The sequence below is a fragment of the Phascolarctos cinereus genome, unplaced genomic scaffold (assembly GCF_003287225.1).
Source record: "Phascolarctos cinereus isolate Bilbo 61053 unplaced genomic scaffold, phaCin_HiC Scaffold_3;HRSCAF=262, whole genome shotgun sequence".
Classification (NCBI taxonomy): domain Eukaryota; kingdom Metazoa; phylum Chordata; class Mammalia; order Diprotodontia; family Phascolarctidae; genus Phascolarctos; species Phascolarctos cinereus.
In genome coordinates this window covers 187,198,866-187,224,290 of record NW_027555736.1, presented here as the reverse complement: position 1 = coordinate 187,224,290, position 25,425 = coordinate 187,198,866, and the positions used below count along the sequence as shown (strand labels likewise).

Sequence of the window (25,425 nt, the reverse complement as noted above, 5' to 3'; positions counted from 1 at the left end):
GTTTATTCAGCTCTCTCTCTGTGACTGCAACTGTACTTTTAAAGAATCACTGTGAGAACAGGGTGGAAGAGAGACTGGAATGGGGAGGGACTTCAGGCAAGGAGACTAATTAGAAGGTTACTACAATAGTTCAGGCAAGAAAGAGGTGATGAGGCCTGGCCTAGGGTAGTGACTAGGTTAGTAGAGGCAGCAGGACTTAGGAGAGTCATCTTGTTAAGAAAGAAATTAGGAGACGAGGAGATTGTCTGGATATGTGGGGTGAGTGAAGACAGCTGAGAACGACACTGAGGTTTGTGAGCCTGAGTGACCATGACGATGGTGCTTCCCTGTGAGCAAGGTTTGGAAGAGGGGACGGCTTGGGAGGAAAGATCATGAATTCTACTTTAAAAAATTATTTTTTGTCACTTTCAGTTTTATTGATGTTTTGTTTTTATTACTACATTTAGAGATTACGCCTACTTGGTGAGAGATCTTCTGCAACTAAACAAAACAGCTGAGTAAAACTACTAATACAACGAGTACACTCATCGGCAAGTGCAGGCAACACTTCACATTTGGAGCACTCCCATCTATCTATCTATCTATTTATTTATTTTAAAATTTATTTTATTAATTTATTTTGATTTATCAACAATCACTTCCATATGCTTTTGAGTTGAACATTTTTCTCCCCCTTCCTCCCCACCACCCTCCCCAAGATGGCACACAGTCTGATATAGGCTATACATTTACATTCCTATTAAACATATTTTCAAATTAGTGATGTTGTAAGTAAAAATTAAAACCAATAGGAGGAACCATCAGAAAGAGGAAACAAAACTCAACAGAAGAGAAAAAAAAGATAGCAATTCAACTTTCATAGTTCTTTCTTTGGATGTGGATAGCATTTTCCATCATGAGGCCTCTGGAGATGTCTTAGATCCTTGTATTGCTGAGAAGGGTTAAGTTTATCAATATTAATCATTGCACAACGTTCTCTTGGTTCTGCTCATTTCACTCAGCAACAGACCATACCAGTCTTTCCAGGATTTTTTTTTTTTTGGTTAGGCAATGGGGTTAAGTGACTTGCCCAGGGTCACACAGCTAGTAAGTGTTATGTGTCTGAGGCCTCATTTGAACTCAGGTCCTCCTGAATCCAGGGCTGGTGCTCTAGCCACTGCGCCACCTAGCTGCCCCCTCCAGGTTTTTCTGAAGTCAGCCTGTTCCTCATTTCTTATAGCATAATAGTATCCCATTACATTCATATACCACAACTTGCTCAGCCATTCCCCAATTGATGGGCATCCTCTCAATTTCCAACTCTTTGCCACCACAAAAAGAGCTGCTATGAATATTTTTGTACATGTCCCACCTATTTAAAAAAAAATTAACAGAAAAATATTTTCTCTCCCACCTCCCCTCACTCATTGAAAAAAAGAAAAAGAAAAAATTCCAAATTTCTCAAATATGCATAGTCAAGCAAAGCAAATCCCTCAATGGCTGTATGCAAAAATATACACGTCTCATTTTGCACCAAAGGTCAATATTCCCTCTGTAACGAATAACATGTTTCATCATCAGTCCTCTGGAATCATCAAGGTTCATTATACTGATCATACTTCTCACAAGCTTTCAGAGTTGCTAATTTTTCCACTGTTTTGTCATTGTATAAATTGTTGTCCTGGTTCTTCCCATTTCATTCTTTGTTAGTTTAAAAAATTCCTCAAAATTGTTAATTTAAAAAATATTGATATTATAGAACAAACAGTTTTCATGGTTCTGTTTCTTAACCAGTTTATACAAGTCTTTCCAAAATCATCTACTTCCTCATTTCTTTTTCTTTTGAGAGGCAGTGGGGTGAAGTGACTTGCCCAGGGTCACACAGTTAGTGTCAAGTGTCTAAGGCCAAATTTGAACTCAGGTCTTCCTGAATCCAGGGCTGGTGTTCTATCCACTGCACCACCTAGCTGCTTCTACTTCCTCATTTCTTATAACACAATAGTACTCCATCACATTCATATCCTCCAACTTATTCAGTCATTTTCTGTTGTTGGACATCTTAATTTCCAGTTTTGGGGCTGCTATAAATATTTTTGTATGTATAGGACTTTTACTCTCTGATCTCATTTGCATATTGCCCTATATCTGGGAAACATGAGTTCTGTTCTGAATGTGCTGAGTTTGAGATATCTAAAGGCATCCACTTAGAGTTGTCCAAAATGCAGTTGGTGACATGGGACTGCAAGTCAGGAGGGAGACTATGGCTGGATATATGGATTTGGGAATCATTTGTATGGAGGTGATGAGATCATCAAGTGAGATAACAGAGGGATGAGAAAAGGGCCCAGGATAAAGCCCTCGGGGACATCCTGGTTAGCGGGTGTGGCATGGATGAAGAACCGGAGGGAAGTGAGAGTCAGCAGTATCACAAAAATCCAGAGAGGGGAGCTACCAGGATGAGAAAAAGTTCAACAGTGTCAAATGCAAGACAGAGGTCAAGAAGGATGATGCACAAAAGAAGGCCTTTATATTCGGACTTAAGATATCATTGGTAACTTTGGAGAGAGGAGTTTCAGGTGATGATGAGGTCAGAAGTTAAAGTCTACAAAAAAAAAAAGACTGCAGAGGGTTTAGGACAGAATGAGAGAAGAGAGGGAGAGGGGGTACCAAGAGAACATTGCTTTCTCAAGGAGTTTAGTCAAGAAGAGGAGAAGAGATATATGCCAAGAGCTAGTGAGGATGGTAAGGCCAAGTGAAAGATTTTTTTTTAAGATGTGTTAAGTCGTGGGTATGTTTGTAGACAACAGAGAAGGAGATAGGGAGAGACAAAAAATTCACGAGTGGACGTATCGTGAGGGCAGTCTGTAAGAGAAACTAGAAGGAGATGGGTTCAAGATTGGCCTAGGCAAGAAGAGACGAGTGAAGGAGACAATGGGAGAAGACGCCCGAGTTATTTGAGATAAAGGGAAGGGGAGAAGAGGGAGCTCCTTGCTACTGGCCTCCATTTTTTTTTTTCAGTAAAGTATGAGGTGAGGTCCTAAGCTGAGAGGATGGGTAGGGGAAAGGGAGGGACAGGACACTACTGGAGGGTTGAGGAGATGAAGAGGTTTGGAATAGTCACTGTGGAGACAGATTAGGAGGAGTAGAATGACTGCCTTGTTGCAGCAAGGGGCCAGATGAGAGCAGACAACATAAATTTGTAGCAGATCCAAAATCAGCCTAGTTTTGTGGTTTCCCCCTCAGTTTCCAGGACTGGCTTGGCATGAAGTGACTGTTGAAAGCACTAGAAGGCAAGGGCCTGGAGAGTAGAAGATCGTGTAAGGTTAAATTGATTCACCGGGGCAGGATAGGGTTACATTTTAATCTTGGATCTCTTTGCATCATATGCCTAGCAGTGGAGTCTGTGAGTCACAGGTTGTGGGCATTTTAGTAATTTCTGTTTGGCTAGCCAGTGCAGTTAAGCGACTTGCCCAGGGTCACACAGCTAGTAAGTGTTATTGTCTGAGGCTGCATTTGAACTCAGGTCCTCCTGAATCCAGGGCCAGTGCTCTATTCACTGCACCACCTAACTGCCCCTCAGTCATTTCTTTAGCATAATTCTAAATTGGTTTCCAGAATGGTTGGATCAGTCCACAGTTCCATCAACTTGTATTAGGGTACCTGTCTTTCCACAGCCCCTCCAATGTTAATTATTTCCATCTTTTGTCATCTTTACCAATTTGTTCAATGAGGGATAGAATCTCCAAGTTGCTTTAGTATTTCTCATTATTGATACAGCGGGTAGAGCACCAGACCCTGAGTTAGGAAGGCTTGAGTTCAAACTCAGTCTCAAGTTCAAACTTAGCCTCAGACACTTACTAGTTCTGTGATTCTAGACAAGGCACCTGATCTCTCTAAGCCTCTGTTTCCTAATCTGTAAAATGGGCATAGCAATAGCATCTACCTCATAGTGTTGTTTCGAGGATCAAATAAGATAAAACATATTGTAAATCTTAAAGTGCTATAGAAATGCTAGTTCTTATTATTATTAGGAGCAATTTTTACATAGCTGTTGTTCAGTTGTTTTCAACTCTTCATGGCCCCATCTGGAGTTTTCTTGGTAAAGATACTGCAGTGGTTTGCCATTTCCTTTTCCAGCTTATTTTCCAGATAAGCAACTGAGACAAACAGGGTTAAACGTCTTGCCTAGGGTCACAGAGCTACTAAGTGTCTGAAGCCAGATTTGTACTCAGGTATTCCTGACTCCAGTCCCGGCACTCTATCCACTGCACTACCTAGCTGCCCTTTTATGTGGCTAATAGTTCGTAGTTCTTCTTTCAAGGACTATTTGTTCATCTCCCTTAACCCCTCATCCATTAGAAAAGCTCTTGATCTTATGTATCTGCATTACTTCCCTGTATATCTTAGTATTATCAGGGACATTTGAGGCAAAGCTCTTTTCGTAATCAACAGCTTCCCTTTTTATTGATGGACTGCATTGCATTGATTTTGCTGCACAGGTTACTGAATGTTGGAATAATTGGACAAGCTTCATGGAAAAGGTGAGACTTCAACTATACTTTGAAGGATAAGCAAGATCTGGATAAGAGAATAGTATTTGGGGACCATTAGAAGTAAAGGAATGAGGGCAGGAATTAATAGACCGTATATGGAAGACAATTCAAGGACTCAGGACACTGGGTCTGTGTGTGAGACAAAGTTGGAAGAACAGGGTGGGCTCAGAAGGGCCCACTTACTCCTTGATATATCAGGCAGTGTAGACTCACTATAGTCCCTTGAGCTGGAAAGTAATATTTATGTAAAATTAATCTGTAAAAGTAATACTGATATATGGAAAAGTGCTTGTTAGCCTGGGAGGATGCTCAAGATGAACCCTCCTGGGTTAATTTAGGGGGGAACTATCTTTGCTCCTCTCAAGCTAATTTTTAGACCAAAAAAGCTCTCAGCTGCCATTCAGGGTTTTATTTCACTTATTCCAGAGTGGGTGTGATATAACTTCAGAGTGCACACCACATACATATGGCAGAATTCCTGTAGCACCCCAGCTGTCAGCTTTGTCTAAGGCCACGACTCCCTTTAGTGGTGTGGCCTGGGACAGGCACAGGTGGGAACAAATCCTACAGAGCTGCGCCCACCCTTCCCTCTATCTAAAGCCTGCTCCACCTGGCACAGGAAGAAGAGGGGGCTCATTGTGTTACAGTGCTTGGCACGGTGCCAACCCAAATCACGACTCTGTGATACCAAAAACATTAAGCAATGACGGCAATTTGTTGTTTCTAAATGATTTGTTCCAAGGAAAAGAACCAGCTTCTGACACGACGAAATCAAAACTATCATGCCCAAAAAAATTAAAAAGAAAAGAAAGTGTGAGATATCATCATGCCCTTTCATTAACTGACTATACTGTGAGCAGCGAATGGTCTCTTTCAGCCAGGCAGGAGCTCAGTTACAGAAGGCTCTTCACATCCTCCAAGATCGGTCCTCTTTGAACTTTCTTTCAAAGGCTGTGAAGGTCCTGCTTCTCTTGTCACTTGACATGGATCTCCCAATCAGCACTGACATTCAATGAAAGATTTTCCAGGTGAAGCACAGCTGTCTTGGAGAAGTAGGTAAAAGCCACCTGCTTCTCTGTCCCATCTAAATTTCAAGAGAACAAAAAAAAGTCTCTATCAGGCCTTGGTGGGGAAACCTCTTCTCTGAAGCATAAAATGAGGAGTAACAGTGACAAAACTGTCTCCTTTAATAAGTGGAGTGCTCCATTCAGAAGAATCCTTGGCCATACCAACTTTGTCCACGGATCTCAAAGAACTTTTAGGATGTCAAATCAACACCACCGTTTTGATTATGAAGTTGGCTGGAAAGAAATTGGGACATGGATACGGGGCATTTATGTGAGAAACTCTGAGTAAGACAGCAATCAAACCTTGACTTTTAGGTCTGTGCCTGTCAACAAGATCTATGTAAAAAAGGGCAGTGTGGGATAATGGACAGAGTGCTGGCTTTGGAGCAAGATGCTCCATGTATGAATCCAGGCTCTGCCACTTCATACCTGTGTGACTTTGGGCATGTCACTTAACTTTCTCATGCCTCATTTTCCTCATGTGTAAAATAAGGGGGTTGGATTAGATGACCTCTAAGGTCCCTTCCAACCCTATGATCCTATAATGAGGATTCATCCACACATAACTCACAATATCTAACTGTAATAAACCTGGGACACAGTTTAGAAATTATTTCCAGAAAAATTATGATGTAACTTTTAAACCCCAAGGATTTGATAGTGGGTACATATCTACAGATTACAAATAAATCAATCTGTTGACCAAGAAGATCACTGGGGGTATGAAATCAAGGTAAAAGACCAGTAGATTTGGTCTCTATTAGCACACAGATGAATGGTCTCCAGGGACTACTCATTTTATTCACACCCAAATGCTATGACATTTGCAAAAAAGAAAAAAGAAAAGGCAAAATAAAAAATGGCTCATTTTCTTACCAGAAGACCTGGCAGTCACAGAGGAAGGCTGCTTATTGATGCCCAGGATCAGGACTTTTTCTACTATGCACTCACTGTGGTAATCACCATTTTCATCTGCACAGCTAGAAGAAATACATATGGTTAACCTCAGATGAAGGAATGGAATGGGGACTGGGAAAAGGAGCTAAAAAAAAAAATCACAAAAATTTGTCACCAGATTAGTACTTCCAGTAAGGAGTTTCTGTGACCATCTAAGCCTGATATATATATTTCCTCTCACATCTGACACTCCAAGCTGAATAAATAACAATCCAGGTGGCATTTCTAATTGAGATGAACAAAGATAAAAAGTGACTTCAGATGCAGAGGCCCGAATACCCAAGCTCCTAATTGCAATGACTTTCCCCCTGTTTTTTACTGCAGTCATTCTATCATTTTGTGAGAAGTCACTGAGGGTCAAAATCCGCAATATTTCACTGAACCCCAGATCTAATATTTTTTTAATAAGAAAGGGAAAATATATGGCAGGAAATGTTGGATAAGAAACCCCATACAAGGTTTTTGGAGGTCCTTTTTAAAAATGGTGTTCTCAAAAAAATAATAAATAAATAAAAATGGTGTTCTCTCATTAGCTGTACATTATGAAGCAGCTAAAATGTGTATTATAATGTGCTTAAAATACACAGCTCTCCTCAGCTGTCATTACCTGGAGGACAAAACACCATCACAGAATAAAAACTTCCTATGAAGGAATTGCTTTTGATGGAGGTATTGGAATGAATGCCCATCATCAAGGTAGAGTTCGCCTCTAGAAGAGCCCTGGGGAAAGAACAGCAGTTACAAAACCCAGCCAGTCATGATTTTCTAGGTAGGATGGATAACTGAGAAGAGAATAAAGTTCATTCCATCCTACAAACGTTTACTGAGTACTTAACAGTAAGATCTTAGCAATGGCACAGTACATGGAAAGACAGCACTCGTTCACCTCAATGACAGGTACCATCGACACCTCTTACAAGGGATGAAGGTCACTGAAGTAAATGTTGTCGAAGACCTAGTACATACGTGAGACATTTTGACAATCAGGTACCACACAAGATATGGCAGGACCTCTTAGCATAAGGTGAATCAGCCACATTCTGGAGCAATGTTGGGGTAGTAAAGAGAATGCTAAACTTGGAATCAGAAAGATCTGGGCTTGAATCTTTCCTGTGGCCCTTAGTAGCTGTGTAATTCTGAGCAACTGGCCTCAGGCACTTACTAGCTATGTGACCCCGGGCAAGTCACTTAACCTTGTTTGCCTCAGTCTTCTCATCTGTCACAGGAACTGGAGAAGGAAATGGCAAACCGCTCCAGTACCTTTGCCAAGAAGACCCCAAATGAGGTCTCAAGGAGTTGGATATGATTGAAACAAATGAACAACAATCCTGGGTGTGAGTGACTTTACCTGTATGTGCTTCAGGCAACTTTCTAGGCCACATCTATTTAAATCAAAGATAAGTTGCAATCTTCATTAGTGAAAAGGGTTCCCTACATTGACAGAATCATAGACCCTTCATATATTCATATGGAATAGGGTTGGACAGCCGGGATCAGGCTATGGAGATGCCCTGTCCTGTACCACTAAAACCTGGGTCAACTTTATGGTGACTCCAAGTTGGCTAGCTACCTAGGGGTGGCTGTAAGCTCTTAGGGTTTTCTCCACTACCAACCCAGCTATTCTATGATGCCAGACAGCCCACTGAAATTTCAGTGTGTGTAACCAATGCTTCGATGAAAAACATTAAGGATTTCCAACATTCTGCTGGAAGACGTCTTTTCAAATTGTCAGATATCCAGTCAGAACAATACTGGGAAAACCACTATAAGGGGGTTGAATTAGTGGACCTTTAAGGTCCCTTCCAACTCTACACCTATGACTCTATAATCCTATAATTAGGATTCACCCACAACTCACAATATCTAACCATAATAAACCTGGAAGATAGTTTAGAATTTATTTCCCCCAAAAATTATGATGTAACTTTTAAATCCCGAAGATTTGAGAGTGGACACTGAACACCTTAATAACAGCAATGACAGTGATTCAGAAAGGGAAGTTAAAAGTTCATTTTTCGGCCTAAGTTAGAAGATCCCTTGCTCTGGGGATTTCACGGGTGGGAGTTCCACACTTTTACATGCTTTATACCATAAATCCAGAAGGCTATCATCAAAAGAGGCAGAGAAATAACCAAATCGAGATGTGTGAAGGAAATAATTCCTAAATACCTTGGTGTCCAGAGCAACACGGAGCTCATATGGAAGATGGGTCATCCACTCTGTGGATCTCCCTACAGTAGTCTTCATTGGTACCACACTTCCACCTCGCTGGAACACTGGTATCTATAAAGAACAGAAATTTCAAGGAAAGAGAATTCACATAAGAATTCACAAATCTCAAAGTGGAACTACTAGATATTTTACAATGAATATCCATGCCAATGCAAAGGTAGGAGCACAAATAATTTGTGAGCACAGTTTCTGAATATGGTGTGAGGCGGGAGATAGGGCTGACAATGAAATGTAGATATAAAAACACACATCCAAGTTTAAAGAGAATGATTTTTTTTTCATTTATTAGGGGGGAAACAATTACTTGTTACCTGTATCTGTTTCCACTCCCTGCCCAATATCTAAGTGATGAACTCCTTTCTGTCCTATGTTGTTGTTGTTGTTTTTTCTCCCTAATGTAGAGTCTCTTTAAGATTCCTTTCATAGAAATTGTCATAAATTTAAAAAAAAGATTCCTTGCATAGAACAGCCTAAATATATTTATCCCCACATTTCACAAAAATGAATTTTTTTACATACTTTCTAATTATTTCGTCCAGCCGTGGAAATAGGTTTAAAATCATATTGGTTTAAAAACCAAAACATACATTTTTAAACACACTTTTGTGTGTTTAAAACACCCAAAACACACAGCAGCAAATATTCACCATGAAATAGCATACCATGAGGGGCTCTTTAAAAAAACTGATGAGCTTTCTTTCAATTCTCTTGCAATTAATGCGCTCTTCACTTTACAAATCTGTCTCCTGCCCCTTGAGATGACTATAGGGAGTGTCTATAGAATATGACTTTGGGTAGGTAACACCCCCCACCCCAGTCCTGAATAGGGATTGATGAACTCAAAGAATAGGTCCAGCTCTAACAGTCTAGGAACCTTTGGTAGTCATATATGTAGCAGTTTTTGCAATGATGGTCTTTTTTTTTTTTTTTGAGAATGCCAAACATGAATGCCTACCTATTTATCTTCATTTTACCCAGGTCCTTATATGTGTTGCTATGAGGCAGTTTTTTGGTTATTTAGTAAAAAGTTAATAAATGAAGCTCATTCAATTCTAAAAACATTTACTGAGTGCCCAATGGTGCATTCCGTGGAAAGGTGCCACTCATTCACCTCCTCACTGGCATCTATGAGAAGGGATGAAGGTCCTTGAGGTAAATACTTGTGTTATAAAGTAAAAGTTAATACATCATCATTAATATATTTTAAATACAATTAAAAATTACAGACAGAACCATCACTGAAGTATTTCTTAGAGGCCTCGTGTTCCCACTAAATATTTATATCCCTTGACACGGTCCCCTGGAAGAAAATGCTAGGTGGCACGCCAGGCCAACAATTTCTTCTTTCTGTTTTCAGAGCTCTTCACTCACAGGACTCAAATATTCAAATGTGTAAAGGGAAGGTACATGTGAGAGACAAGAGACTAGAGACTGATCATGCCATATGAGGAAAGGTTGATGGAATTGAGATGGTTAGGGAGAAAAACTTGGGGATGATGGAATCTGTCTTTAAATATCTGAGGCTTGTGATACAGAAGAGAGGTTCAACATTCCGCTTAGTCCTAGAGGACAGAGCTAAGAGAAAAGGCTTAAAACTGTAGAGAGGCAAACTTTGCCTTGAAATATAAGGAAAAAAACCCCCATCTTGTCCCAAAGTGGAATAAGTAAGAGGCAGTGGATTCTTCCATCATTAAGGGTCTTCAAGCCAAGGCTAGATGACCATTGTTAGGAATGTTGTAGAGGGGATGACTGTTCAAGTATACATTGCATTCAGATGAGGTAGCTGGTTTGAGAGAAACTAATATTACACTATCATATTAATATCTAATTATTAATTTGTGATCCATCCTTTTCCTCCTATTTTTGTTAGGGCTCTACTCCTGAAAAGGTCAGTTAGTCTCTGAAGGGCATGACCAGTAATATGCTTACTCCTAGCCCCCAAAGCACCTGCTGTTTAACTAGGTTGGGCTAGGCCTCATCCAAATAGGAGCACGGCTTTTGTTTATCCCAAAGGCATAAGGTAGAATGGGTTGGTTCTCACTACCAAGAGTTACCAAGAGCCACTTGTGTGACCCTGATTCCTTCATTAGAGTCTGAAGTAACCTGGTTCACAAAGGAGAAAAAGAGCCAGAGATCTGGATGGAAATGGCTTTCCTGGCCCCGACTGCTAGAGGCTGCTGGGTCTCATGATCAATTACATTGTCAGCAGGAGGAGCTGAAGAATTTCTAGCCCACCTCTCCTCATTAAACCACCAGAGTTGAGTTTCACTTGTCAGGGGAGCTCACTGTCAGAAGGAACATACCTGATTTAAAGTGTTTCAGAGTTTTCCTTTCTCGTCTTTGGTTACTGAGAGAAACCAGTGACCATCAATTTATTGATTACTGGCTAGCCTAGTGAATAATTTGATTATTAATACCCAGAAACTTTGTCTCTAGTCACAACAGGTTTCTCTCAGACCTAGTGGTTTGTGTGTAATTCTGCATACTTTCCACTAAAATGGAATATGTTATTAGGCATAACTCTAAAGCTTTTGGCTCTAAGTGAATGCAGCAGATGAAAACAGTGGTCTAAACATAACTTACCCTATCCAAGGTTATGGGGACCTTCAGGCTACGTGCTCCTTCCCAATGAACAAATGTCCGAAAGTCATACCAGACCTGAATGGGAATAGGTCATCCAAAAGTATATTAATAAGAGGGTTCCAATTTTCCCTAAACAATAACCTTCAGTTCATCTAAAATCCGAGTTACTAAAAAGTTCAAATAACTGGATTTGTTTTCATGGGTAGACATTAAGGAGGACACGTGCTGCCATGAAGACCTTGAAAGAGCTAAAGCGTAAGTATGGAACAGGGCTGGTTAGTCTGCTGACTAAGCCTCTATAAAAGCCTAATGTTTCCTGTGCTATGAGGAACAGTATAAGGGAGAGAAAGGCAGAAAGGCAGAGGAATTAGGAAGTAGAGAAAAAGAAATCAAGAAAGAAGGAAAACTGTAAGAAGGGAAACAGATATCAGTGGTGGCAAATGGGAGGGCAGTGACTGGATAAGGAACAGAAAAACAAAATAAATTTTTAATAAGAAAGAAGCTTAGGAAGAATATACATCAATATATAATCATATATGTGTGTTGTTCAGTTGTGCCCAACTCTTCGTGACCCCATTTGGGGTTTTCTTGGCAAAGATACTGGAGTGCTTTGCCATTTCCTTCTCTAGCTCATTTTAGAGGTAAGGAAACTGAGACAAAAAGGGTTAAGTGGCTTGCCCAGGGTCACATAACTAGTGTCTGAGGTCAGATTTGAACTCAGGTCTTACAGACTCCAGGCCAGGTGCTCTATCCACTGCACCACTTAGCTGCCCTATATATACAGGTATAAGTTAGAATATTGTTGTAATATACAGTGGAATTTTACAATTAGATGGTTATGTCTTGGACCCCATCTACAGGCCTCCTGAAGTTAGTTACCAAAGTACCAAGAGAACCTCACGAAGTAATTTTGCAGAACAGAACTTGAAGAGTGCAGAATTTGGAGTCAGAAAGTTTGAATCCTGCTTTAGATATTTACTAGCTGTGTGACTCTGGGCAAGTCATTTATTCTCTCTGTCTCAATTTCTTCATCTCTAAAATGGGAATAATAATAGCATCTACCTTACAGGGTTACTGTGAAGTTCAAATGAGATAATATATTTAAAGTACCTTGGAAGACCTGGGCTGGAGAAGGAAATGAAAAACCACTCCAGCATCTTTGCCAAGAAAACCCCAAATGGGCTCACGAAGAGTGGGACACGACTGAAATAACTGAACAACAACAACGTGTGCATATATATAATATATGTGTACATACAGGCTAATTTGTGCAATACCAATGTCTGTTCTACCTTCATTTTCTTGTAGACCTTCTAATGACTTGCTGAACAAAAGCCCTGAATGAATATTAACTTGCTTATTACACTTTTAAGGTCTGGAGGTTGGCTCCTGAGAGTTAAAGGTCAATACGTGTATTTAGGCCATGGACAGACAATGGTATATTAAAAACATTTGCTACTTTTGCATATTTGTGCTATCATGCTCTTTGTCCAAACGCTCCCCAAAGCGACGACTCTATAAATAATAGCCAGCTGTGTAGGTAACTTATTCATCACAAGGGAAAGAGAAGGCAATAAGCATTTATACAGTGCCTGCTGTGTGCCAGGAGCTATGCTAAGCATTTTACAAACACTGTCTTGTTCAATTCTCACAACAACCCTGTGAGGTAGGTGCTGTTATCATTCTCATTTTACTACAGTGCGTGAAACTGAGACAGACAGAGTGACCTGCCCAGAGTCACACAGCTAGAAAGTGTCTGAAATCTGAACTTAGGTCTTCCTACTCCAGGCCCAGTGCTCCATCCACTGTACCAAGTAGCCACCCACCTGGGAAGGTTCCACCGAGAAGGTCAACCAGTGATGAGAGTCATTGGCAGGTGATAGTGAAAAAGACAACAATTAATTTTTTTCTTTAAAGAATGAAGGACATATATGATATGGGATGACTTCTTATTTCTTCTTACCTCTTCAGACCCAGGCAAAAACACATCAACCATGGTGACCTTTGGTTCTGTGACTGGATAGATTAGCAAAGCACTTCCTAAAAAAAAGCAATGGAAAATAAATTAAACTAGTTTTCTTATGAGAGGTCTGAAAACCCTTTTTCTGTCCTTTCAAGGTTTAAGGAACTAGCATCACAAAGATGTGTTTGTAGATGCAGGTAGGCTTGATGCATCATTCCTACCGAGTCCAACTGTCACCACTGGCCAGGACACTCTTGAAGAGTTTGGCAGGCACTGGGAAAGCGACACTAACTCCTTCAGGACCCTGCAGTATCATGGAGTATGTTGCTGCTATAGGTGCATTTGTAAGGATCTTGCCAGAGTGGCTATGGATCTGGAAATCAGAATGCTAAATTGGATTCCACAAGTAGGGTTGATAAAGCAAGCCCGAACTGCAAATATGGGTCTTTTGGGAATATGCTACTTCCAGAACTCAATGCTAATGTGAACCTCACAAGATAGAAAACGACACTGGGAAACAGTGTTGTTGTTGTTTTTGAGTTCTTTCAGTCATGTCCAACTCTTGGTGACCACATTTGGGGTTTTCTTGGCAGAGATACTGGAGTGGTTTGCCATTTCCTTCTCCAGCTCATTTTACAGATGAGGAAACAAAGTGAAGTGACTTGCTCAGGGTCACACAGCCAGATTTGAATTTAGGAAGAAGAGTCTTCCTGACTCCAGGTCTGTACTCTATCCACTGTGCACACCCAGCTGCCCCAAAATATGTTAAGATCTTGCTAATAAATTAAGTACTAGGGGGCAGCTAGGTGGTGCAGCGGATAGAGCACCGGCCCTGAAGTCAGGAGGACCTGAGTTCAAATCTAGCCTCAGACCAAACACTTGATACTTACTTAGCGGTGTGACCCTGGGCAAGTCACTTAACCCCAACTGCCTAAAAAACCCAAACAAAAAAATAAAATTTAAATAAAATTTAAAAAAATTGTAGTGGGATGACTTTTCTTCTTCCCTGTACTTACATTATCTTTTGAATGCTCTAATATCAGAAACCTTAATGGTAAGTTTTCTGGCTTACTATAAGAAAGCACAAATAATATTCAGCTCACCTAACATGTACTCATCTTCCACACCAAAAATTTCTAATTCCTTTGGAAATTCCACCCAGAGGGGCCTGGAAAAAGGAAAGGGAAAGTTTCATTTCATTTTTTTTCCCTTATTCATATAAGCATTCACATTCATTAAAAAAACAGAAAAACTTTTGACAGTTTTTTTTTAGCTGCAAACAATAAACAGAAAATTAGAAAAACCCCCAAGATTTCAGGATTCAAGATTCTAGGAGCAGTTGATATAATTCAACATGGCCTTATGTGAAGAAAAAAGTCTCAGTCCAAATATTTCATTGAGACTGAGAATTCTAGTATCTGTAAATTTTCACTATCCTTTCCCTTAAGATTCACCTATTTTTGAATTATGTAGAACAAGTGAAAATTTTAGCAAAAAGCAAAATCAGTGCCTATTCAGGCTACTGATAATCATTGCCATCACTGACATAACACTGTGGGGGGGTCTGGAAACATTTTTTAAAGGGCTCAGTTCAATTTTTCTTCACAGTTACTTGGGAGATAATTAAGATGATTAAAAAAAAAAAAGCCAAAAACCTGGCTTCAACTTGAATATAACTTCTTATCAAAGATGTACTCTCATACATTTAATTTCTTAGCCTTTATAATTACATGCTGTTTTTCTACAGGACGCTACTGTAGACTTGAGATATGCATATACATTTTTTTTTTTTGGTGAGGCAATTGGGGTTAAATGACTTGACCAGTGTCACACAGGTGGTAAGTGTCAAGTGTCTGGTCTGAGATCGGATTTGAACTCACGTCTCCTGACTCCACAGGAGGTGCTCTACCCATTTCACCACCTAGCTGCCTCCCTACTTTTTTTTTTTAATTCAGGAAGTTGTTTCTCTTTCTTCTTATTGGGAGAAAAAAAAAGACCAAAAAACTTCACTCCAAACCAGAGGCTGTGAAAGTGTCCAACACAGGGGCACATTTAAAGCACAAAATTCAGTTCAATAATACATGAACTAAAGAAAAGTATAGAGTCACTCTCTCTTTTAGAAATGTCTCTATTTCCTTTTTTAAAAAATCAAGTAATAAAAGTTGAATCACAAAGCCGCAGGGACTTGTTCTTGTTTTTACCCACTACATATTCCCCACAATGTTAATCATGCCCTGCATAGTACGTCCACAATAAAAGCTGGTTGAGTGGCTGCTTGATTAAACACACAGATTTTCTTCATATACTTGGTATCATGTAATTACTCTTGCCCCTATCCCTGAAATGATGTCGTTGGCTGGGGAGTAGGACACCTCAGCTGGATAAATCCTTTTTACCTCATGACTGGTTCAGAAGCCACATGTGCACGGTAGAACAAAGAATACCAATAAGGCAGGAGGGCGTATCGCTCTTTGATGGCTTCTCTGATGAGCTTGGTATATTCCTCCCCAAATAACCAAGGTTCACGCCGCTTAGTGTTCATGGTGGCATGGCTTCGGAAGAAGGGCTGGTAGGCTCCGGCCTGGTACCAGCGTACCAGCAACTCTGGCTCTGGATCCCCAACGAATCCGCCTACATCAGCTGGTTGTTAAAAAGAAAGGCCAAATGGGGCTAAGAGTATCCCAGTAAATAATACGTCAGTAGAATGAGCCCTTCAAGAGTAGCAAAAGAAAAAGGGCTATGTCTTCATCCATCAAGACCAAGATAATAGAGTAATTAGGTGCCAGTGGCTCAAAGACAGGAGAGCTCACACTGAGAAACCTAACTTGTTTCAGAATCCAATGGTATGTTCTGGTCATGGGGAGAGAATTACAGTGGAACAAAAGAAGGACATTATTTCACTGTGAGATCAAGTGTTCTATAGTTCTTGAGATCTATGCTACCAGAAGTCACAATTGTAAAAAGTCTATCAGGTGTGATCAGAAAATCACTATGGATAACTAATTTGATTGAAAAGCAAAAGCTAGACCAGAAGTAAAATTATACAAAGAAATGAAGAAAATCCAAATTAGACATCTAGGTGGTACTACTCTGGGCCAAGCAGAGGTCTTGGTCTATGGCTTTACTCCTTGACATGAAAACGGGTAAAACTGACGCCATAAAAAAACCGAATGCTTAAAATAAGGCCAGGAGTAATAAGGAAGGAATAATAGTTACAGTTTCATTCCCCACCCCTGGCCCAGACCTCCTAGTTATAGAGGACTCATAGTGGGTGTGGGAGGAAAACGTGATCAGCAACTTCCTGGGCTGCCGCTGAACTGTAAAGACTGGCTGGACCAGTGAGTTTCTGTAAGGCTGACTGATATATAATCTGTTCAGATTTTAAAGATCATAGGATCTTAATTGGGCTTTCCGAGTTTCAGGAAAAATAATCTTTGGACATCAACTCTGCCAAGGTGAAAGGGACAGGGGGAACAAAAGAGAGCAACATTGTGGTTCTTTCTCTGGAAGCTTCATTTTCTTCTCTATTTCTGTACCTTGCTCTGGAGTTTCCTTCCTACCCTTCTTTCTCTACTTTCTTTCTTCTTTCTAGTCAACTGCCTTTTTTTCTTTCTCTCATTCACCCCTGCAAAAGCCCAAAGCAGCTGACAGGCAAAGATGTATAGTCAACGTGGAGGAAAATACCTCAGTTTCTTTGTTTCCCAACACCATTAGTCCCTCATATCAGATTCCATCTCACCTCCACAAAAAGGGATACCAGTAACACTGAGAGTCAGCAACATTGGGATGGAAATTTTCAGGTAACCCCATTCTGATACATTGTCTCCTGTCCATACTGCACCTGAGACATGAGCAACATTAAAAAGAACATGGTAATTAGAGGAAAATAACACCAAGCTATATTCAGCGCATAACACCTAAGTTCCTTGTTTGTAACAGACAAACTAGGCACCAGTTAAAACTGTTATATCTGTCATCTCAGAATGTGCAAAAATATTTTTGTACACTTGAAAATACTTTGAAATACAGCTTACTTTGTTAAAAAAAAAGGTTATTTAATTTTGCTTTCAGTAGCATTTAAAAACAAAACAAAATAAAATGTCACATAATATATCAGATTTGAGATGTGCAAGAGGATCTATTTAGGGAAATAACTGACATAATTAGGAAAAGTTTTTGAAGGCAGACTGGACAGCACTAAAATGACCCACAAAGGGGAAAATCTGATTCCAAAAGACCTATGTAATCCCGGTAGTTTTTTCCATTCTCATCCTGGTGAATTTACAGTATTTGGGTTAACTTTTTTTTTTATGTTATGAGTATTTTAGGATAGCCTGGGGACAAGAAAAATCACTTTGAGAAGATGCCCCTTTGCTTTTTCACTTTTCTCTGCAATTTTATAGGATATGGAGCCACATAATTATTACACTAAACAGAATATTCATATATTTAAATATTTATGAACAAAAACTCAACATCATCATGTCCACTTGGAAAAGAAGGGTTACAAACATGTTTTTGTTTTTATGAATCACCTGGTTATTTTGTCAGCAAAGTCTGAATAATGTCTGTACATCATAAAACTGACTAAGTGATTTCTTTTATAACCTGCCGGGGGTGGGGGGCAGAGGAATATTGAAATTGGTGACCTCCTTATGTGAAGCGTTGAAGAACAAGCAGCCTTCCAGTAATTAAGTCAGGGGTGGGGAACCTTGAGGCCATGTGTGGCCCTCTAGGTCCTCAAATGAGGCCTTTTGATTGAATCCAAACTTCACAGAACAGGGGATAGCTTAGGTGGCACAGTAGATAGAGCACTGGTCCTGGAGTCAGGAGGACCTGAGTTCAAATCTGGCCTCAAACCAAATACTTGACACTTACTAGCTGTGTGACCTTGGGCAAGTCACTTAACCCCACTGCCTCACCAAAAACAAAAAAAAAACAAAAACAAAGTTCACAGAACAAATCCCCTTAATAAAAGGATTTGCTCTGTAAAACTTGGATTCAATCAAAAGGCTGTACCCAAAAATCTAGAAGGCCACATGTGGTCTCCAGGCCAAGGGGTCCCCACCACTGAATTAAGTCCTTAGAGATGACTTGGTAAAGCAGATGTTCAATAACGTTTGTTAAGTTAAAACACGTTTAGAAATGCTTTTAAAATTTCTAACCTGATTCTTTCAGAATTCACCTACCAGCTCCTCCCACTTTTAGGTCACCTTTCTCATATCCATTAAAATCCTTTCCAAGCAAAATTTCTAGGCAACCATTAAAATCTCCTTTTGGGAGTTAGTTACACCAAGGGCTGTGAGTAGTGGTTTTCAGGGGGATAGTGGGAGGGTTTTGTTTCCTAATAGTGCTGAGAGTGCTTTGCTTCTAGAGAGAGGTTCCTCAGGCTGAGACACTCAGCCCCCAGCTATTCTGCAGGCTTAAAATAGACCATCTGCTACTGGGCAAGGTCAGTGAGATCTGTATCTGCTGCTGCTACCAAACTGGGTTCTACTATAGACCCCATTTAGAAGATCCTGACTCCAAGCAGGGGGTAGGTCTATTTTAAGCCATAGAGCTCAGTGGGACAGCTGGGTAAGGAAAGCAAAGTCTGCTAAAAGTACAACTGCCCTAACTCCAAAACTCTAAGAGGCAGCTCCGGTATAAAAGCTGACCACCCCAGCAATGGAAAACATCCTGAAAATAACAAACTAAATAATTAAATACCTACTCACTTCCCTAGCTGCTACTTTTACACATCAGGCAGGATTAAGTAACTACATATTTCTAAGACTGGTGTTAATCCACCTTAGAGGGCTGAAATATATTTTAGAAAGCATCATCTCAATGTATGCTGCCAAAGGGCTTTTAAAAAAGATAGCATTACATGCTCTGTAAATAAACAGGACAGAAGAAAACCAGAGCAATGACTCTGCCTTTTTGGATCTGGAAAAAGAAGACAGCTCTTACCATATTTCTGTGATCCAGCAAAGAAAGAACGTGTCAACACAAAGGGTCTCTCCTCCCCTTTAGACCTCTGGATCAGTCCCTCTGCTGTAGCCATTTGCTGAAAAGTCAAAAGAGAAAAACTAGCAGAGGTCTCCTAATTCTAAAGAGTGAGTGATGTTTTCACCATTTAGCTCTTTAACAAGAAGCTTCATTCATTTAACTACTTTAATTTTTATTTTATTCCCTAGGTGAAAAGCACTGTTGTGCATAACAGCAGCAAACAGGCCAAAGGTAAGGAAAATAAACCTCTGCATTTAGCACAGTGCCTGGTACATAGCAGGCACTTAATAAATGTTTACTGAATTGAATACGGGATTAAATTGAATATGGGAGATACTACAGTAAATATAGGTTGACCTGGATAACAAGTGATTTTTTTTCAACTTTCCATCTATTAGCAAGCGTCCACAATCAAACAGTTAACAAGACATGATGAAAAGAATTTATAGGGGTGGGGAACTTGCAGCTTTGAGGCCAGATGTGGCCCTCTAGGTCCTACAGTTTGGCCCTTTAACTGAATCCAAACTTCACAGAACAAATCCCCTTAATAAAAGGATTTGTTCAGTAAAACTTGGACTCAGTCAAAAGGCCTCACTCAAAGACCTAGAAGGCCACATGTGGCCTTGAGGCCACAGGTTTTCTTATTTAAGAAACCTATGATTAAAAAGTTTTATGTATAATAAAAAACACCAATGCTTTATTGCTATTATTAACATTTATATAGGACTTTATTCACACAAACCCTATGAGGCACATTGTGTTAACCATTATTATCCCCATTTTACAGATGAAGAAATTGAGTAAGATATGCCAGTTATCACACAACTACTTGAACCCAAGTTTCTTGACTCTAAATCCAATACTCTTTCCATTATACCTTGATGCTGCTCTCAAATGAGAGAGGGAACAAAAACGAACCTAGGCTAATTTTACATAAGTCAGCACCAATGGAATTATCTGCTTTGCTAATTAAAATTGCTTACTCTTAGCTATTTTAATGAATTTGTATTTTTGACCATTTAAAAAGGGAGAAGAAGCTTCCACGCTTCTTTTCAACTAGACCCATGACATATGCCTTACTTCTTGGAGTAACTGTGGTACTACCATGCCACCTTGTGGCTGTGAGTTACAGAACTGTTACGGAATCAGCATTTTGGAGATTAAAGTCAACAAATATTTATTGAGTGCCTACTATGTGCCAGGTTCTGTGCTAAGTGCTGAGGATACAAAGAAAGGCAAAACAAAATAAATTAAAAAGAAACAAAACAACCCAGTCTCCACTTTCAAGGAGCTCACACAAATAAGATAAACACAGGATAAATCGGGCAGCTAAGGTGGTGTAGTGGATAGAGTGCTAGATAGATTCATCTCCCCGAGTTCAAATCTGGCTTCCGACCGAAACTAGCTCTGTAATCCTGGGCCAGGTACTTAACCCTGTTTGCCTTAGTCTCCTCATCCATAAAACGGGCTGGAGAAGGAAATGGTAAATCAGCCCAGGATCTTTGCCAAGAAAGCCCCAAATGGGGTCCTGAAGAGTTAGACATGACAGAGACAGCTCAACAACAACTACAAAACAGGACAAATTCGAGATCATCAACAGAGGGAAGGCACTAAGATGAAGGAGGACTGAGGAAAGCTTCTTGCAGAAGGTGGGCTCTAGCTGAGACTTGAAGGGAGCCAAGGGGTCCAGGGAGGAGGGACATGTGGCCAAGGAAAGCACTCGAAGTCAGGAGCTGCAGTATTTTGTGTGAGGAACAGCAAGGAGGCCAGTGCCACTGAATCTCAAAATATGAGCAGAGGAGTAAGACGTAAGAACATTGGAAAGGTGGGAGGGGAGACAAGTTATTGAGGCAGTTACAAGGTGAAGAATTTTCCGACGAAAAGCAGTGTTCTTTCTTTTCTTTTGGTATATCCTACCTGGTAAAAGCCATATATGTTGTGAAGGTCTCTGTGTTCCCAATTGCCATAATGAACAGCATTCTTCTCCATGGTCTGCTCTGGCCCTCTAAAGACAGAGGGCTCATTCATGTCATTCCATACAAAGAGGATGTCAGTGGAACCCTAGGAAGTAATGGTCACAGCCATGAAAACAGTAAGAGTGATGGCAACGGAGACAAACAATGATATAGAAGGTTTAGTGCCTATAAAATTTAAACTTACAACGGTTTCATTTTACCCCTCATCTTCAAGTAAAATCCTCAAATTTAGGGGGTTCCTAACCCTTTTTGTGCCATGGATCCCCTTTGGCAGTCTGGTGGAGCCAAAAACCCCATCTCAGAATAATGGTTTAAAAAAAAAATTGCAATTGAAGGAAATGCTAAGTGTCAATCAGAGGTTAATTAAAATAAAGTTGTAAATTTCTTTTCATAGACCCCCTGCAATCTATGGATCTCAGGTTAAGAACCCTTGCTCTACTGGGAAAATTATATTCCAGGTTAAATTATGTCTTCCACAGGCTTAGCTGTTAGTGTATCAAAAATTATCTAGCTATAGCCATTTCAGAAGGAGATGGCCTCATGCTATTAGACATAAAACACTGCATATTCTTGAATAAAGTTGAAAACAACTAATTGAGAAAACTCACTGTCAATTTGTAACACTATTGTTTTTTCCATATACTGAATTTCTGCAGCCTGACCCCCAACCATATCTCTTTCTTTGTCTCTGTTCCTTTTTTAAAAAAATAATACTGTATTTTTCCCCAATTCTATGTAAAAATAATTTTTAACATTCTCTTATTTTGAGCTCCAAATTCTATCCTTCCTCTTCTCTCCCTCCTCCCTGAGCCAGTAAGCAATCTGATACGGGTAATACACGTGCAATCAAGAAAAACATATTTCCAGATTAGTTATTTTGTGGAAGAAGACTAGAGCCAAAAAATAAAAAGAAAGAGAGAGAAATAAAAAAAGTGAAAGTATGGAGTCAGACTTCATCAGTTCTTTCTCTGGAGGCAGATAGCATTCTTTCATCAAGAGTCCTTTTGGATTGTCTTGGATCACTGTATTACTGAGAATAGTTAAGTCATTCACAGTTGTTCACTGTATTAACATTGCTGTTACTATGTACGATGTTCTGGTGTTTTTCACTTCACTTTGCATCAGTTCATATATGTCTTTCTAGGTTTTTCTGAAATCATCCTGCTTGTCATTTCTCATAACACAACAGTATTCCACTACAATCATATAACACAACTTGTTTAGCCATTCCCCAATTGATGGGCATCTCTTCAATTTCCAATTTTCAGCCAGCACAAAAAGAGCTGCTATAAATACCCTTGTATATCAGTCTCTGTTTTTACTTCTTGCTCCCCTGTGAGCACCACTTTTCACCCATGGGTCTCAGCTCGGCAATTCATATTTTGGTTATTAACTCTAGTTTATTGCACAATGCTTTTACTCCAAACCATGTATGAGGCCTTCCTTCACTTCCCTAAATAGGGAAGCTTCGCCCTGCACCACGGGAACTGCTTAGCCTGAATCCATGGTTGGGCTGAGAGGTAATGCACTTCAGTGATGTACTTACTGTATATTTCAATTCAATTCAATAAATACTTACTAGATACCTACTACGAGTTAGCACTGTAGTAGGCCCTGGGAGATATAAGGCTGAAAAATGACAGAATCTCAGACCTCAAGTAGCTTGTGATTTAACGAGCAGGAGTGGGGTGGCATGGGGATATCACATTACCTATGTGATATTGATAAAATACATAATCTCTCTGGGCCTCAGTTTCCTCAGCTGCAAAATGAAGGGATTAGACTAGATAATTTCTATGGTCTCTTCCAGCTAAGTCCTATAAACATGTACAAAAATTAGTAAGATACAAGGCAGGATGTAATAAAAGAAATAGAAATTAAGATGTGTGTTATCTACCAATATTATTGCTCAAGAGTCTACTATATAATGTGAGTAACTAGGGAGGGACAAAAGAGAATAAAAACTTACCTGATATTCAGAGAAGGCAAGAAGACCTGAATACCATTCTCGTACCTTGGGGTTTGTGAAATCCAGGTAAGAAGAGGCCCCTGGAGGAAGAGAATATCAGGTAGCATGCTAAGAACAAGAGTCATTATTCCAACCAGGCTGAGGAGTACTTGGGAAAAGCCCATTGATAGAGCTCTCCTACACCATATGTCAAAGCATGCATGGCAAAGAGAGAATTTTTGATGAGAAGTCAACATTACTGAAGTGAATGCTGAATCTCAGTGAGAATCCCTGGGCTCTGGGAGCACTGGATTTCCAGGAGAACATCACGGAATAGTGGGTATTCTAGGCAAGCGACACCTAGATGCATTTAGGTATAGAAAGGTGGTATAGCATGGTGTGGGGCGAATAAAGTGATTCAATGGACAGAGTGCCAGGCCTGGAGTCAGGAGGACCTGAGTTCAAATCTAGCCTCAGACACTTACTAGCTGTGTGACCCTGGGCAAGTCACTTAACCCCAACTGCCTCACCAAAAAAAGCAAAAAAAAAAAAAGGAAAGAAAAAAAGGAAGAAAGAAAGTAAGAAAGAAAGAAAGAAAGAAAGAAAAGAAAACCCCAAACAGGGTCACCAAGAGTCAGATATGACTAAAGAAGTCCGGTGAATAGAGTACTAGGCTCAGAGTCAGAAAGATCCAAGCTTGAATCCTGCCTTAGATGTGAGTTTTATGAGCCTAAGTAAAGCAGTCATCACATTTATTTGTGTATGTTTATGTAATGTAAATGTCACATGTAAAATGGGGATAATAATATTTGTAGTACTTATCTGACAGGTTTGTTGCATGGATCAAATGAGATAAAGTATGTAAAGTGATTTGCAAACTTTAAAGTATTATATAAATGTCAGCTATTATTATCTGGTTCATTGGAGTTCAGACAGAAACAGTTCTGGGAGAAGTCACTCTCTGGACATCATTCTTTGGTATTTTGGTATTAATAAAATAACTGCTTTTGTAGTTGAATAAAAGCATTACGATGTAAGTTCATCTTCTGCAGGCTCATGGAAAGCATCTTCTAAAACTCTAGTAGCAGCCAGTATCTCGTCCTGTTTCTTTCGTTGATGTTCAGTTGTGTCCAACTCTTGGTGACCTCATTTGGGGTTTTCCTGACAGAAAACTGGACTGGTTTGCCATTTCCTTCTCCAGCTCATTTTACAGACGAGGAAACTGAGGCCAACAGGGTTAAGTGACTTGCCTGGAGTCACACAGATAGTAAGTATTTGAGACCAGATTTGAACTCAGATCCTCCTCACTCCAGGCCCAGGGCTCTATCTACTACACCATCCTGTTTCTACATGATTTTAATTAGTATTATTTTGGGAAGTCTCTTTGTTCCGCTAAGCCCATTTCCTATCTGTAAAGTTGGAGGGTCAGACTTGATAGACCTTCCAGGCCCCGTGATCCCAAGATCTCATTCTTCTCATCTTTATGATTTGTATTATCATTGTTCTATTACAATGTTCAGTAATGTTGGGTAAAAAAATCAGAGTAATAAACAAATAAAATGTTAACTTACCAGGCCAACATATACCCTCAAAGTCTTCACCTTTGCTATTTTTCACAAAGTAGCCCTTGTCTTTCGCCTGAGAGTACAGTGAATACATGGGATCAACCTTAATATGGGGATCAGAAATGACCACACCTGTCAATACAAAAAGATTTGAATATCTGGTCAATATTGGACACACCATGTTTATAAATGGGGACTGAGGAGTTGACCAGCACCTCGGGTTTCTGGGCTTATCGGCTTATGTCCTCTCATAAAAACTTGTAAATGTGTTATACTACTGGTATAGAAGGTTTCAAAACCAGAAGCTAGCTGCTTTTGAGCTTAGCAGGAAGCGGTTACTGAATTCTGTCTGTCCTATGCTTATGGTAATTGAAACTGACAAAGAAACACACCAACAGTCCAGCCTACGCTCAATGGTCTTTGCTCCCTGTTTCTGCTTATTTAATATTGTTCCCTGGCAGTCTGGCGCAACCTATGGACTCATTCTGAGAATGTCTGTGGCCTGCATATGTAATTAAAAGAAATACAAAGTTTCAGTTAAATGTTAGGGAAAATAAAGACGAAATTTTTTTTCTCTTCCAAATACACTATCATCTGAAATCTACGCACAG

The 25,425-nt window shown here is 39.9% G+C and overlaps 1 protein-coding gene across 1 annotated transcript in view; it reads right to left on the bottom strand.

Annotated features, from left to right (window-relative positions):
• Positions 1–391: 391 nt before the first annotated feature.
• GANC (glucosidase alpha, neutral C) overlaps positions 392–25,425 on the bottom strand; it is a 59,149-nt gene continuing 34,115 nt past the window's right edge. The window contains exons 13-25 of the mRNA XM_021009299.2: positions 24,821–24,945; positions 23,271–23,350; positions 21,243–21,386; positions 19,287–19,383; positions 17,074–17,175; positions 15,731–15,974; positions 14,438–14,502; positions 13,335–13,411; positions 11,372–11,446; positions 8,726–8,839; positions 7,164–7,276; positions 6,476–6,579; positions 392–5,616 (exon numbers count right to left, since the gene is read on the bottom strand). Of these exons, the coding sequence (XP_020864958.1) occupies positions 5,507–5,616; positions 6,476–6,579; positions 7,164–7,276; positions 8,726–8,839; positions 11,372–11,446; positions 13,335–13,411; positions 14,438–14,502; positions 15,731–15,974; positions 17,074–17,175; positions 19,287–19,383; positions 21,243–21,386; positions 23,271–23,350; positions 24,821–24,945 (1,450 nt within the window). The 3' untranslated portion in view covers positions 392–5,506. The remainder of the gene's footprint in view (positions 5,617–6,475; positions 6,580–7,163; positions 7,277–8,725; positions 8,840–11,371; positions 11,447–13,334; positions 13,412–14,437; positions 14,503–15,730; positions 15,975–17,073; positions 17,176–19,286; positions 19,384–21,242; positions 21,387–23,270; positions 23,351–24,820; positions 24,946–25,425) is intronic.